The sequence below is a fragment of the Lipotes vexillifer genome, unplaced genomic scaffold (genome assembly GCF_000442215.2).
Source record: "Lipotes vexillifer unplaced genomic scaffold, Lipotes_vexillifer_v1.1 scaffold565, whole genome shotgun sequence".
NCBI classification, from domain to species: Eukaryota; Metazoa; Chordata; class Mammalia; order Artiodactyla; family Lipotidae; genus Lipotes; species Lipotes vexillifer.
Window position 1 is genome coordinate 461,188 of NW_006771554.1, and position 13,273 is coordinate 474,460.

The window sequence follows — 13,273 nt, forward strand, 5'->3', positions numbered from 1 at the left end:
ACGCTAGTAACAGATTTACTTAGATATAACTGACATAGCATACAATTCATCCGTTTAAAGCCAAGAGGTCAAGAGTTTTTAGTATACTCACAAAGTTGTGCAGTCATTACTATAATCGATTATAGAAATTTTTCATCATCCTAGAAAGAAACCCCACACCCATTAACAGTCTCAACCAACCCTCAATCTCCCCCCAACCTCCAAAGCCCTAGATAACCACTGATCTACTTTCTGTCTCTCTAGATTTGCCTATTCTGGACATTTTGTATAAATGGAATCATACAATATGTGGTCCTTTGTGTCTGGCTTCTTTCACTTAGCATGATTTTGTTCAAGGTTCACCCACGCTGTAGCATGTATAAGTACTTCTCTCATTTTTATGGCCAAATAATGTTCCATTGTATAAATATACCACATTTTATTTATCCATGCATCACTTGATGGATATTTAAGTTGTTTCCACTTTTGGGCTATTATGGTAATGCTGCTATGAACATTTGTGTGCAGGTTTTTCTGTGGACATGTCTTCACATCTCTGAGGGAGGGACAGAAAGGAGCTGTCATTGAGACCAAATTAGATGGTGGAATATTTCTCAACACCTGAGAGGCAGACCCGTAAGGAAACACAGATCATTTTATGTTGTACTAGACGGTATTTAAATAACATTTAATCTCACAGAGTGAAAGTGATTCCCTGTGTCAATTTTCTTTAACTCTTCATTACACCACGGAGAGGGTCTTGGCTGGGTGTTAGTGTCCCTTTAACACCTCATCACTTGGTAACTCTCTTTGTAACAGCCAAAGAAGATTTCAAGGCCAGAGACTTCGACATCTTGCTGTGACTGGACAGCACTGGTTTCTTTTTATTTTATTCATTCTTCTAATTACTTTTGACTTAGGACAAGTGATTTCTTTCTTTCTTTCTTTCTTTTAAACTAAAGCCCATGATTTTAAAACAATCCTCCTTTTAAGTTAAATCTATTGAAGTTTACCATGTGAAGCAACTCAAAGAAAAACACTAAGTAACTCTTAGTATGGGAAGTGCATGGTTATGGCAAAAGTCCAAAAATTGGATGCAAAGATCTGAAATTTGGGAAACCAAGAGATGGCAAGAGAAAGGCCCTGGAAGAGGTGCAGTGCTCACTTCCTATCCAGGTCATGCTGCCATGATTCCTGTAAACCCCTAGGGCAAGTTATTTCCCAATGGACCCTTTGCAGGCTGTTATGAAACCCTCTCCCATGTCCTTTCAAGTTGGAGACCTGACCTTGAGCCAGCCCAATAGTCGGCTTCATCAAAGGTTCTAGCCAGGTTAGTGTCAGACAGCCTTGGATGGTCAGCGAGGCCCTGCAGAGAGCACTTTGGACATGTGAGGCCTGGGTGTGGGAGGATGGGGTGCTCCAAACCAGAAAAATGAGTCCTGGGAATTTGGACCAGCTGACATCATAGAAACTCAAGTCCATTCCCCAAAGCCCAGAGGCAACTGGGACCAGGGTATATCGCACCGAGCGCCCCTGGACTGGCTCCCTGTTTCTGGAACCAGCTGAGAGATTCAGAATACAAATATCTTCTATTAGAGCAGAGGTTTCAATCTGGTGACTCAAATGTAGTAATAAGAATAATGATAGCATTAATAATAGCAAGCACATATACTGCACTTAACTATGTGTGAGGCACTGTTTGCAGCACTTTACATGTATTAATTTATTTAATCCTTATAACAATCCATTTTCATTACCTTATTGAGCCTGTCACACCGCACTGGATGAAGCAACACTCAAATTCTGGCTGTACCACTTGCTTGTTATGCAACCCTGGGCAAGACGTTTAATTCCACTGGGCCTCAGTTTCCTTATCTGAAATGAGAACAAAAATTGTATGGAACTCATAGGGATGTTGGGAGGATTAACAGGCGAGGGTATAGCACAGTACTTGCATACGGTAAGTGTGCAACAATTGGCCATTGTTATTCTGCTTGTGGCAGATTTTCCAAGGACAGCACCAATATATATCTTCCATCCTATGTGTGCATCCCATATGCTCCTCTTACAATGTGATTAACACTTCGCACTGAGAGTTGGGGGTCTATGTCCCCACCTCTGGGAAGTGGGTGGGGGCTTGTGATGCACCAACCAATAGAACATGGCAAAATGGATGCGATGTGATTTCCAAGGTTGAGCCATAAAGTGGGTACAGCTTCTGCCTGGTTCCCTCACTCTTTGAGGGTCTCGCCCTTGAAACCCAGCTGTCATATCTGGAGTTCAAACTCAACCAGGCAGTAAAACCACAGGGAGAGAAACCGAGGTTCCCAAGAAGCCACTAGCAATAACTAACTGGCATATGAGTGAATGAGCCTTCAGATAATTCCAGCCGTTCGCCTTTCAACTAAGGCCCCAGATGTGGTAGATGAAAGACATTCCTCGGTTAAAAAAAAAAAAGACATTCCTGGGTTTCCCTGTCCAAAGTTCTGACCCACATAATCTGCAAACACAATAAATGGTTGTTTATGCCATTATGTTTTGGAGCAGTTTGTCACACAGCAATAGGTAAATGTTACCACCACTATTACTTTTCTCACCTGGAAAAGAGCTTCTTATAGGAAGGAGAGTCTGCAGACATGAGGCCTCTAGCTGGATGACTTAGAACTCTACAGGGGGCAAGGGGGATCCAAGGTTGGACCTTGGACTAATTAGCTCCTTGCCTTTGTTTCTTCCCCGCTTTACACTGAAAAGAGAGTGTGGGAGGGAATTCTTTCTTTTCTATTTTTTGGTGTGTTTTATCTTTTGTGTGTGTCGAGGGAGGGAATTCTTAAAGAACTTCCACAGTCAGAGGATGGTTTGACTATCATTTATTTTCATTCCCATTGGTATGCCCATTGGACAGATGGTACGCCGGCCTCTCACTGCTGTGGCCTCTCCCGTTATGGAGCACAGGCTCTGGACGCGCAGGCTCAGCGGCCATGGCTCACGGGCCCAGCCGCTCCGCGGCATGTGGGATCTTCCCAGACCGGGGCACGAACCCGTGTCCCCTGCATCAGCAGGAGGACTCTCAACCACTGCGCCACCAGGGAAGCCCACTACGCCCCTTTTTAATATGCAAATTACCTCTGTAAAGTGTGTGTGTGTGTGTGTGTGTGTATACACACACACACACACTGATTATACTCATCAGCTCAGTTACTAAGGGGCTTGCTATGTGCTAAGCACTGTGCTGGTCACTTACATGAATGACTGAATCCTGCCTAATACTTCAGTACCATGTCCCACCTGCCTTCCCCTCAACCATTGGGTGCCACCCTCTTTGTGACCTTCCTGCTCCTTGAACATGCCAAGTTCTTGCACTGACTGCTCCCTCTGCCTGGATCTCTCCTCCCCACTCCTTCCCCGCCATCCCTTCACAGTGGCTGGTTCCTTCTCCTCGCTCAGGTCTCAATTCAGACGTCACCTCCTCAGAAGGGCCTCCGTGACTACCTAATTTAATGAAACGTAGCCTTCTTCAACTCTACAACACTCCCTCTGTATAAAATCCCCTCAGTTGTTCCTTCACAGCATGATACACCATTTGAAATTATTCCCTCCTAGATGAAGTCCCATGAGAATAAGGAGACCAGATTGTACCGTGCTACAGTCCCAGTGCCTGGGACACAGCAGGGGTTCAATCAACTATTGAATAGTTGAACATGCTTTAAATAAAGCGTATTTTATTACTATGAACATCGACCAAAATCATGTATATCATTCATTCAACAAATATGAACTGAGTGCATACTATGTACCAGGCATCTTTCTGGGTGCTGGGGCTCCGGCACTGATCAAATGAAGCAAAAGTCTCTGCTCTCATAGAGCTTTTATTTTGGCAGCTCTATAACGAGATGCATGAGTGACATATATAGCATATTACATGGTGCTTAGTGCTATGAAGATACATAAAGCAGGGAGAGGGGAGAGAGCCTGAGGGGAGAGTATGGGCACCAGTTTCCACTTCATCTGCGCGGAAGGGACTCTCAGTGCCTCCCCCACTCCCTTCACTGAGCCCCGTACCACGGTCAGCATCTTTCAGCGTGACATCTTGGTCAAGGCCTTTATGGCTCCAAGAGCAATACTGGCTTTGAAGCAAGTCCCAGCAGGTGGGCTGAGGCTGGGGCTGGATTAAGTCACCCCTTGAGATACCCTGGAGGGAGGGAGTCAAGCAACTTGACCTCTCAGGGCCTTTCCTCTCTACGGGGAAAAGGGCAGGGCCCGGACTCCCCTGGCCTGGAGCTACAACTAACTCTGGATTCTGGGCCATCCCCTAACCCCCTCTATCCCGGGCAGAGAGCAAAGGTTTACAAACATCAGGAGGCCTTTGATCGGCACCAAACCCCCAGGCTTCTGACTGTTTTTTGTTCCAAGCTGCAGGTCAGGACCCTACTCTGCTTTGCCTCCAGCAGGGAAGACTGTGGGTAGGTGGGGTGTGCGTGTGTGTGTGTGTGTGTGTGTGTGTGTGTGTGTGTGTTTTCCTTGTTTTTTTTTCCAACAAGCAGGCTGGGCTTGTATGAGGGAATCCAACTCAATTCAGTAAATGTTTACTGAGCACCCACTACCTTCCAGGCACCAATAGAGAAACAAGGGCTGAGACAGTGCAGCAAACAGGACCCTCTGCCCCCCAGAGCATACAAGAAGCAAATGAGCAAGTGAATATAAATGGTAGCAGGTGCTCGTGAATGGGATGGAGACAAAGCTGGGGAGGGCTGAGGCTGGGGGTGTTAGCTTCTATACAGGGTGCTCATGGAAGACAAAGTGGTGTTTGACAGAGAATTGAAGGAAGTGAAGGCGGTAGCCATGTGAGGATGTGTGAGGAACAGTGTGACAGGCAAAGGGAACAGCAAGTACAATGGCCCTGAGATGGAAGCATGACTGCCTATTGGAAGAACTGTGTGGCTGACCCAAAGTGAGAAGAGGGGGTCAGAAAGATATCCCATGCTCTTGGATTGGAATTCTCTCACCTTCTGTAAGAAGCAAAATCTTCCCCAAAAGCAAACTTTGCAATTTTCTCTTGTATCTTACTGGCCAGAAAAAGGTCACATGCCCACCCCTATATCAGGGACCAATCTGAGCTTCTCTGAGATAAAGCCATCTGCACCTAATAAATACCTGGACAAATCCAGGCTCTGTCCAAAAGGAATAAGGGGGCTGGCTTTCAGTAGGCAACAGACAATGGCTAGCACAGTGTCTACCATACAGGCCGATGACTCTAGGCAAGGTGCTTAGCATCTGTGAGCCTCAGCTTCCTCTTCTGTAAAAGGGGTAGAGCAAAGAACTATTGTTTCTGCCCTACCAGCATCCATTTCCTGATCTTCCCATGAAATACCTTGATTTCCCTTAGGGCAGTGGTCTCAGAACAGCAGCCTCAGCATCACCTGGGAACTTGTTAGAAATGAAAATTCTCAGCCCAGCCTGAGGCCTTTTGATTCAGATAGATTAGGGTTGGGGCCAGGCAATGTGCACCTGTGTATTCTTGGCTCATAAAGTGAAGCAAATGATGCTGTATTATAATTGCCTGTTTGTTGGTCTCTAAAAATAGTAGCAATATAAATTCTATAACAACAACAACAACAGCTAATTGTTACCATGTGCCAAGCACTGCAGTAGTGCTCTACGTACATTATTTCATTAATGCTTATGGGGGCGTTGATGTGAGACCCAGTTCCTCTATAAGGAAGGACCGATTGCCCCAGATGCAGATGTAGTCAGCAGGCAGCCTTCATCTGTCTCCCCTTCCGAAATCGAGTCACAGAGTGGCCTCATCCAAGCCCAAACCCTTCCAGGGGTGGCCCACTCATGTCTGGGTGATGTGAGATTATGAAGGCCTGGCCATCTCTGCCCAACTTGGGACATCTCTGCAGGGCCACTGTAGCTGCAGACACCCCCCTCCACCGGGCGGGGAAGCTGGCTGAGGCTGTTGTTGGGTCTGCCTCTCAGCCCCACTTCTGCCCCCGCTCTCCCTTGCTGCCTTCCCTCCCTTCCCTTCTCTGGAGGCTGACACCTTAATAAACATCCTACATGCTAAACTGCATCGCTGAGTGTGCTTCCTGGGAATTCCGACCCAGCAGAGTGCTCACAGCAGCTCCATGAGGTAGACACCACCGCTAGTCCATTTTACAGATGAGGACACTGTGGCTCAGAGGTACAGTGAGGGGGGTCCCAAGCCATGCAGCTGGTGAGCAAAGAGACATGGGATGGAAGCCATCACACTTCTGAAGAGGGAAGTGGCATCCTCTGGCTTTACAAGGGTGTCTCTGGCTGCTGAGGAAGAATGCAGGGGGGTCCAGGGCAGAAGTGGGGCGGGGGGGGACAGGGAGCAGTGGGGAAACCATTGATCGCAGCGGCACTGGGATAGTGGTGGGGGGACTTCCTCGTCCCTGTAGCTTCTTCAGGATCTGGCACTGAGCTGGACACAGCCAACATGCTTGCTAAATGCCTAGTGAGTGAGCGAGTGAGAGAACGGACGACAAAATCAAGGCGGGAGGGAACTAGACGTCCCCACGTCTGGTCTGTCTTGCTCACTAGGCTCTTGAGTGATAAGCATGGTGCCCACCACATCTGGACACTCAGCTAAGGTGTTGAGTGAATAAATGAACAAGTTCAAGGGAGGGAGGGAGGGAGGGAGGGAGGGAGAGGAAGGAGAACAAGGGAGGCGGAGGGGAGGGGGACAGAGGAGGAAGAGGAGGGGAGGAGAGAAGGAAGTGAGAGAGAGGATGGAAGGGGAGGGAAGTTTCTTTTTGACTTCTTTGCACAGAGAATGACGGTAACTTGCGACCTCTGGTGGCGAAGGAGAGCCACTGCACTGGGTTCAGGGAAAGGGGAATTCAGTCCTTTGGAGTTGCAGGGCCCATAATGCAAGACAAAACAGGAGATACCCAGTTCCAGAAAGAGGGTTGGGGCAGGCCCTTGTAAGGACGTGGGCACTCACTGTCAGGGGCTCTGTCAGTTGGTGACGGCAGGGTTAGGGCTCTGGCGGGGCAAGAGAAGCACCTGCCTAGGGCACAAACTTAAGGGGCCCCTAAAACTCAGTTAACTGAGACAAATATGTTAATGTAATATTTTAAAACATCAAAGTGTGGCCCACAAACCAGCTGCCCGTTTTTGTAAATAAAACTGTATTGGAACCAGGATCAGGATTCAGGCTAACGTCCTCAGTTATGGCAGAGATTACAGCCCACGTGCCTCATGAGTGCAGGTGGTCCCATCTCCTCTCGGCCAGCTCAGATCATTTAATAAGAGCACGCCTATACGGGGCACTTAGTAGGCAAGGCTTGGGTAACTCCATTCTCTGGCCGGCGGACTGGCCACAATTTCCCAGGAGATGTGGGCCTGTGTCCTTTTCAGTGTTGGACACATCTGTGCCACATCACATTTCCCTGGCTCTGCCATTCATTAGCAGTGTGACCTTGGGCAAGACTGAATTTCTCTGTGCCTCAGCTGTCTCCTCTGTAAGATGGGTTAATGCACACAAAGAACTTAGTGACTGCTCAATAAAGTTAACTGTTGTTAAAAATGTGGGCTTGAATCCCAGCTCTGTCACCTACTGTGACCCTAGGACGTCCTACTTCTCATTGCTAAGAGTGTTTCCTCATCTGTTATAACCCTTGTTATAACCGGTGGGAATTCACATGCTGCTGCTGGTGCCATTGGCTCATCGGTGCAAAGCACAGGCTGTCTGTCCCCTGTGGGCTTTGAGGGATCTGGGATCGCAGAGGGTTCCTTAGCCCCCTGTGAGACACTGAACTAGGGGAAGAATCCACTGCTCCCCTAGGAAGGCTTGTTAATCCTTATTTCCCTGCCCTGGCCATGGGCTGAGTATGAAGACAGGAAATACTCCTGCTGGGAACACGTGTGAAGTGTCTCCAGCCTCCGGTGTCTCCCTCTCCCTCTTAATGCCTGCAGAGGTCATTTTTGCTTCCCTGCTGCTGCTGCCGCCACTCCCACAGCCGCTGGCCACCGCGTCACATACCCCGGTGACTGCCGCACGGCTTGCGGCATGCTTGCCGACGCCTCCACCCTGGTCTACTGGCATCATGGGCGAACCTTCTCACTGTTTTCTTGCCTCCACTCTGGCCCCTTGCAGTTCTGTTTTTTCTACCAATGTCATCCTTTCACAACGTACATCAGATGTTCCTGGTTTAAAACCTCCTGAGCTGCATTAAGAATAAAAACCCAGCCTTGTTACTCGGCCCTGCGTGACCCAGCGCTTACCCACCTCTCCAATCTCACTTCCTGCTCCTCCTCCTTGCTCGGCGGCAAACCAGCCCCACCAGCCTTGCTGTCCCTCAGGGATGCTCCTCCTTCGCCAACTTGGTACCTGGCGTCCCACGCCCCATCTCCTGGTTCTCCGTCACGTCTTACTCCCAAGGTCACCTCATCGAGGCTTTCCCTGACCACTCCTCCCTCTCCCTCCACTCGAGGTCACTCAGAATCTCACCATACTTTACAGCAGGGGTCCCCAACCCCCGGGCCTCGGATCGGAACCAAGTACCGGTCCGTAGCCTGCTAGGAACCGGGCCGCACAGCAGGAGGTGAGCGGCAGGCAAGCGAGCAAAGCTTCATCTGCTGCCCCCCATTCCTCCCCATCGCTGGCATGACCACCTCAACCAGCGCCCCCAACCCCCGGGGAAAACTGTCTTCCACGAAACCGGTCTCTGGTGGCAAAAAGGTTGGGGACCACTGCTTTATAGCCCTCGTCACTGTCTGAAATTGTCTTAGGTACTCAGTTTGTTTCCAGAGAGATTCGTGTCCCCTCTGTATCTCCAGAGCCTGGCACACAGCGAGCGCTAGGTATCTGCTGACTTAGCAGCTGCACACGTGGCTCAACCACTCTCCCCACGAGGTAGAGATTAGCCATATTAGCTGTACAGTATATGAGGAAATTGGGGAATGAGCCCTCAGTCACGTTGAGAATATTCATTGAAAAAAATTATGGCCAGCTCCTGTGGCCTTGGAATTATTTGAAAATAGTGTAACATAATGCCAACACATATTATAATAATATGTGTCATATATTGAAATGCATCTCATTTCTTAAAGGATCAGTGGAGAGCATACGGGCTTTGGAGCCAGGGAAAAGTACCCCTTGCTACCTGTGACATCTTGGACAAGCTCCCCCCCTTCTGAGCCTGTTTCTCTATCGAATGGTGACAATACCTAATTTAGCATTGTTTTAGATTCAATGCCTGACGTGTAGTAACCAAACAATGATGTCAGTTCTCTCAACCAGTCACCACTACCCAGAAAGGGAAGTTTTCTTTCATTCCTGGGCATCTGCCGTGTGCAGAGTGATAACTGTGGTGAACAAAACTGACACAGTCCAAGTTGCTCCAGAATGTTCACTCCATGAACTCAATGCTTGTCCATCTTGCTCATCATTGCACCTGGTACCCAGTACAGTGCCCACACTCAAAATATTGACTTGCTAGTTAGAGCTTACAGGAGGAAAGTGTTTTATTATACCCACCTCCCTCCCAGCACACACACAAATTCTTTGGGGGAAGAAACTGGGCAAGGGTAAGTGAGCTAATTCGCGGTACTTTGCATCTTAATACAGTTTTCCTGCACCTTCTCTTAAACCAGGTTTTATCAAACTTCAGTCATTTCCAAGCTACTTCACTGTCTCTGCTCAATCTACTTACTGTCTTTGATATAAACCGGCTTTTTTACCTATAGAAATTAAAAGGAACTTTATACCAATCACTTATCTTAATTAGAAGATAGCCATAAAAACACAGAGCAACAAAAATAAAAAGTCTTGTACAGGGGCTTCCCTGGTGGCACAGTGGCTGAGAGTCCGCCTGCCGATGCAGGGGACGCGGGTTCAAGCCCGGTCCGGGAAGATCCCACATGCCACGGAGCGGCTAGGCCCGTGAGCCATGGCCACTGAGCCTGCACGTCCGGAGCCTGTGCTCCGCAACGGGAGAGGGCACAACAGTGAGAGGCCCGCGCACCTCCAAAAAAAAAAAAAAAAAAAAAAAAAAAAAAAAAAAAAAAAAAAAAAAAAAGTCTTGTACAGAATTACATAAATTTCAGTTGCCTGAAAGCTATGAGCCTGTTTTTAAAAGGAGAAATTGGAGTTAAGTGGCATTTTTCATCATTTTTTTTTACCATGACCCTCAAAAAGAACTGTATTTTACATCAAAACCTAGTACATACCATTGTCTATATACACATTTCAAACAAGTTTCATAAAACAATACTTACAATACTACATGTAATGTGCTCTGATATTTTCTAATCTCTGATTCCATTTCTTTCTTAAAATGCTGGTTGTAACCCATTGTACTGGTTTCAAAGAGGAGTCTGCCATGAACACAACAAGAAAGGCTGGGTTAGAGGGCTGATAAAGACATACTGTCACCAACTGAGACTCTGTCCTTGCCTCACCAGGACTGAAAACAGAATAAGGTTCTCAGTATGTGGTTCAATGTTTTGTAATGCCATGCCCTTGATCTGAGGTGTACACGGCACAATTGCAGAGAAAGCCTGAGGTTTATTCTGAATGCCCAGTTCTGCCAGACATGTCTTATGTACAGAGTAAGCGCTTGAGAACAGTCAACTGCAGATGATGATGCCTAAGAAGCACGATCACAGACGGCACCTAAAAATATCCCACCACCTTTATTTAGGTCGAATCTCATATTCATAGCATTCCTTCAAAGTTACTGTGAACAGCTTAACCGTCTGTGGTCGTCACAGAATTCTTCTACCCCACCATGGACCTCTTTCTCCCTCTCAGGCGCACCTCATCTAATTTTTTAAGCACTGGCCTGGCCTTTTTGGAGGCAGCGGAGTAGCTCTTCAGAAAGGCTTCAAACACAGTTTCGGTGTTGGGATGGGTACTAAGGAAGGCTTTCTCTAGCACGTACAGGTCAACTCCCTTATCTTCCGGAAGTGCTGAAATGAAACTCAGCCCAAAGTCTATGAGCACGATGTTCAGCTGTTCCAGGGGAGGTTTCAGGAGCATGTTGGACGTGGTGAGATCACCATGAATGAGGTCTTCATCGTGCATTCGAGCCAAAACCTGTCCGATTGCCTTGGCTAAGCCAAAGAGACTTTGGGGAGATTTTTCAATCTCCATAGTGGATTCGATATAATCTCGAACAGTCACTGAGCCTTCGATTTCTTCCATGAATAAGCAGTTGGAAGCATGGTCCACAAAAAAGACAACCGGGGCACATATTCCTGCAACCAAGACATAAGGGGTCATTGAATTAGATACTTTTTTTTTTTTTCTAACAGTAAGCTTAATTTTCAAAGACTGAGCCAGTTTTTTACAGTGTGTATCTGCGTATTTCGGGAAAAAGATTTAGGAATGCTGCAGAATGGTAGAGCTTAACTTCTCTGGAAGTTTCCCCTGCAGGACTGTGCTAAGACCACCCCATAGCTAAGGTGAGCAGAGCCAAAGCTCCCTCCTCCCTTCCACCCTTTATGATTGGACTTCATTTGTCATACTTATTCGCTAAAATACAAAACAAAACAAAGAGCCAGAAGGGTAAGCACAGCCCAGTCAGAGCCGTTTCTACCTGACAAGGACACCAGCAGGAGGCCAAGCCACGTGCCGGCTTAGAGATTCATCTTTATAGAGAGGAAGGACAAGTTTAAATCCCTGCTCCCTTCCTTATTAGCTGTATAACATTAAAGTCACGTTAATTTCTCTAAGCTGCCATTTCTGCTTCTATAACACAAGATCAATACTTCCAATAATTCAATGACTTCTCTGAATTTGAAGATTCAATGAATCTTCATTGAATGTCAATCACCCTCAAGACACTTCTAGATACTGGAGACAAATCTGTTGGGATACAGCAGAAAACAAAGCAGGCACGATCCCTGCTTAACAGAACTTAGATCTTGGAGAGGGTGAAAACAGAAAATATGAACACGTGAATAATGTCGTTAAATATGATCAAGGGCAGAGGTGCATCTGCTTGTCCGCTACTGAATTTCCTCCAGATCTCCCTGCACCTAACAGTGTCTTGGAGTACAGCAGACACCTAAAAAACACCAATGACAGAAACAAAGGTAGGAAGTGTAAAAGTGAAAAGCCAGTGATTCTGGGTCAGAGGGATACGGGCTGAGAGCCTGGCTGGGTCCCTTGGGCAAGTTACTTCTCTGAGCCTACGTTTCTCATCTGAGGACAAGGTTTACGGTCATGGTGCAATGATGTTTTAATGAAAAAATAAACAGTTGAATGAAATCTAATGTTTACTGAGCACCACAAGTCAGTCCTATGTTCAAACATAATACATGGCATACACATCTCGTCTAATGGTCACAACATCCCTATGAGATGGATATAGCTACAATGACTTCCCTTTACATGTGAGGAAACTGAGGCTGAGGTTATATAACTTTGCTGAAAGGCTGTATATGAAGCAGCGGAGTATTTGAACCCAGAGAGCCTGGCTCCTGGGCAAGTACCTGTAATTACGTCTGCTTCTTAAAAGGAAAAAAAGATAATGATCGAAAATTGAGACGGTACAAATGGGGAAACCGAGGTTCAGGGCAGTTAAATGACATGCGCAACGTTGAGCAAGAGTGGCAGAGCCAGAACTGAACCAGGCGCCAATGGCTCCGGGACAAATGCTAGTCGCTGCAAGGCCAAGCGGCTTCTGAAGAGTTAATGAACGAAAAGAAGAACGAAAGGATGACATTTCTTAACGGAAAGCCAGGCAGAAGGTACAAACAGGGAAACAGGCAAATCGCGGCCCGCAGCGCAGAGGAGCCCCTTACCCGCGTCCCCCACGCCCCCAAGCCGGGCCGCCACACCTGCGCGGCGACAGCGGAGCAGCGCCCGGGCCTCCTGCACCGTCCGTCGCCGGCCGAGCCGCGCCTCCAGCGCCGGGTGTCGGTAGCCCTTGGGGAAGCGGTACTTCACCACGGCCGCGCGGCCCTGGAAGCGGCCGCGGAACACGCGCGCCTCGGCGCCCTGCTTCACCAGCTCTAGGCCGCTTAAGAAGCGTCTGCTCCGCTCCCGGGCCGCTACCAGTGCTTCGGCCGCGGGCGCCAGCCCCTCGTTCAGCTCACTCGCAACAGGACCAGCCTCCGCCATGTTTGCGCCTCCGCATCCTCGGCCCTCTCCGGAAACTGTCGGAGCAGCTTCGGCTAGCTCCGGAAATCCTCGGAGCTCTTCGGCCACTCGAACGCCGACACTTCCGCCTTGCGGAAGTGGTTCCTCCTCCCAACCTTTCGGCTCTTTTCGAAGCCTAGGGGCCCCGCCTCCCTGCTCTTCGGCTATCTCCGTAAA

At 48.1% G+C, this 13,273-nt stretch overlaps 1 protein-coding gene across 1 annotated transcript; it reads right to left on the reverse strand.

The window, feature by feature from the left end:
• Positions 1-10,120: 10,120 nt before the first annotated feature.
• On the reverse strand, positions 10,121-13,111 carry TP53RK (TP53 regulating kinase). Its single transcript, XM_007446929.1, has 2 exons — positions 12,796-13,111; positions 10,121-11,208 (listed from the first exon to the last, which is right to left on the reverse strand). Exons 1-2 carry the CDS (start codon positions 13,076-13,078, stop codon positions 10,730-10,732), a joined length of 762 nt encoding a protein of 253 aa, XP_007446991.1. The 5' UTR covers positions 13,079-13,111; the 3' UTR covers positions 10,121-10,729.
• Between the last annotated feature and the right edge of the window lie 162 nt (positions 13,112-13,273).

Bases quoted from the DNA above. Each gene is read 5' to 3' on its own strand.
- TP53RK (XM_007446929.1), bottom strand. From the start codon at position 13,078: ATGGCGGAGGCTGGTCCTGTTGCGAGTGAGCTGAACGAGGGGCTGGCG. The intron at 11,209-12,795 runs GTGTGGCGGCCC...TCTTGGTTGCAG, and splicing joins GCTCCGCTGTCGCCGCGCAG to GAATATGTGCCCCGGTTGTC.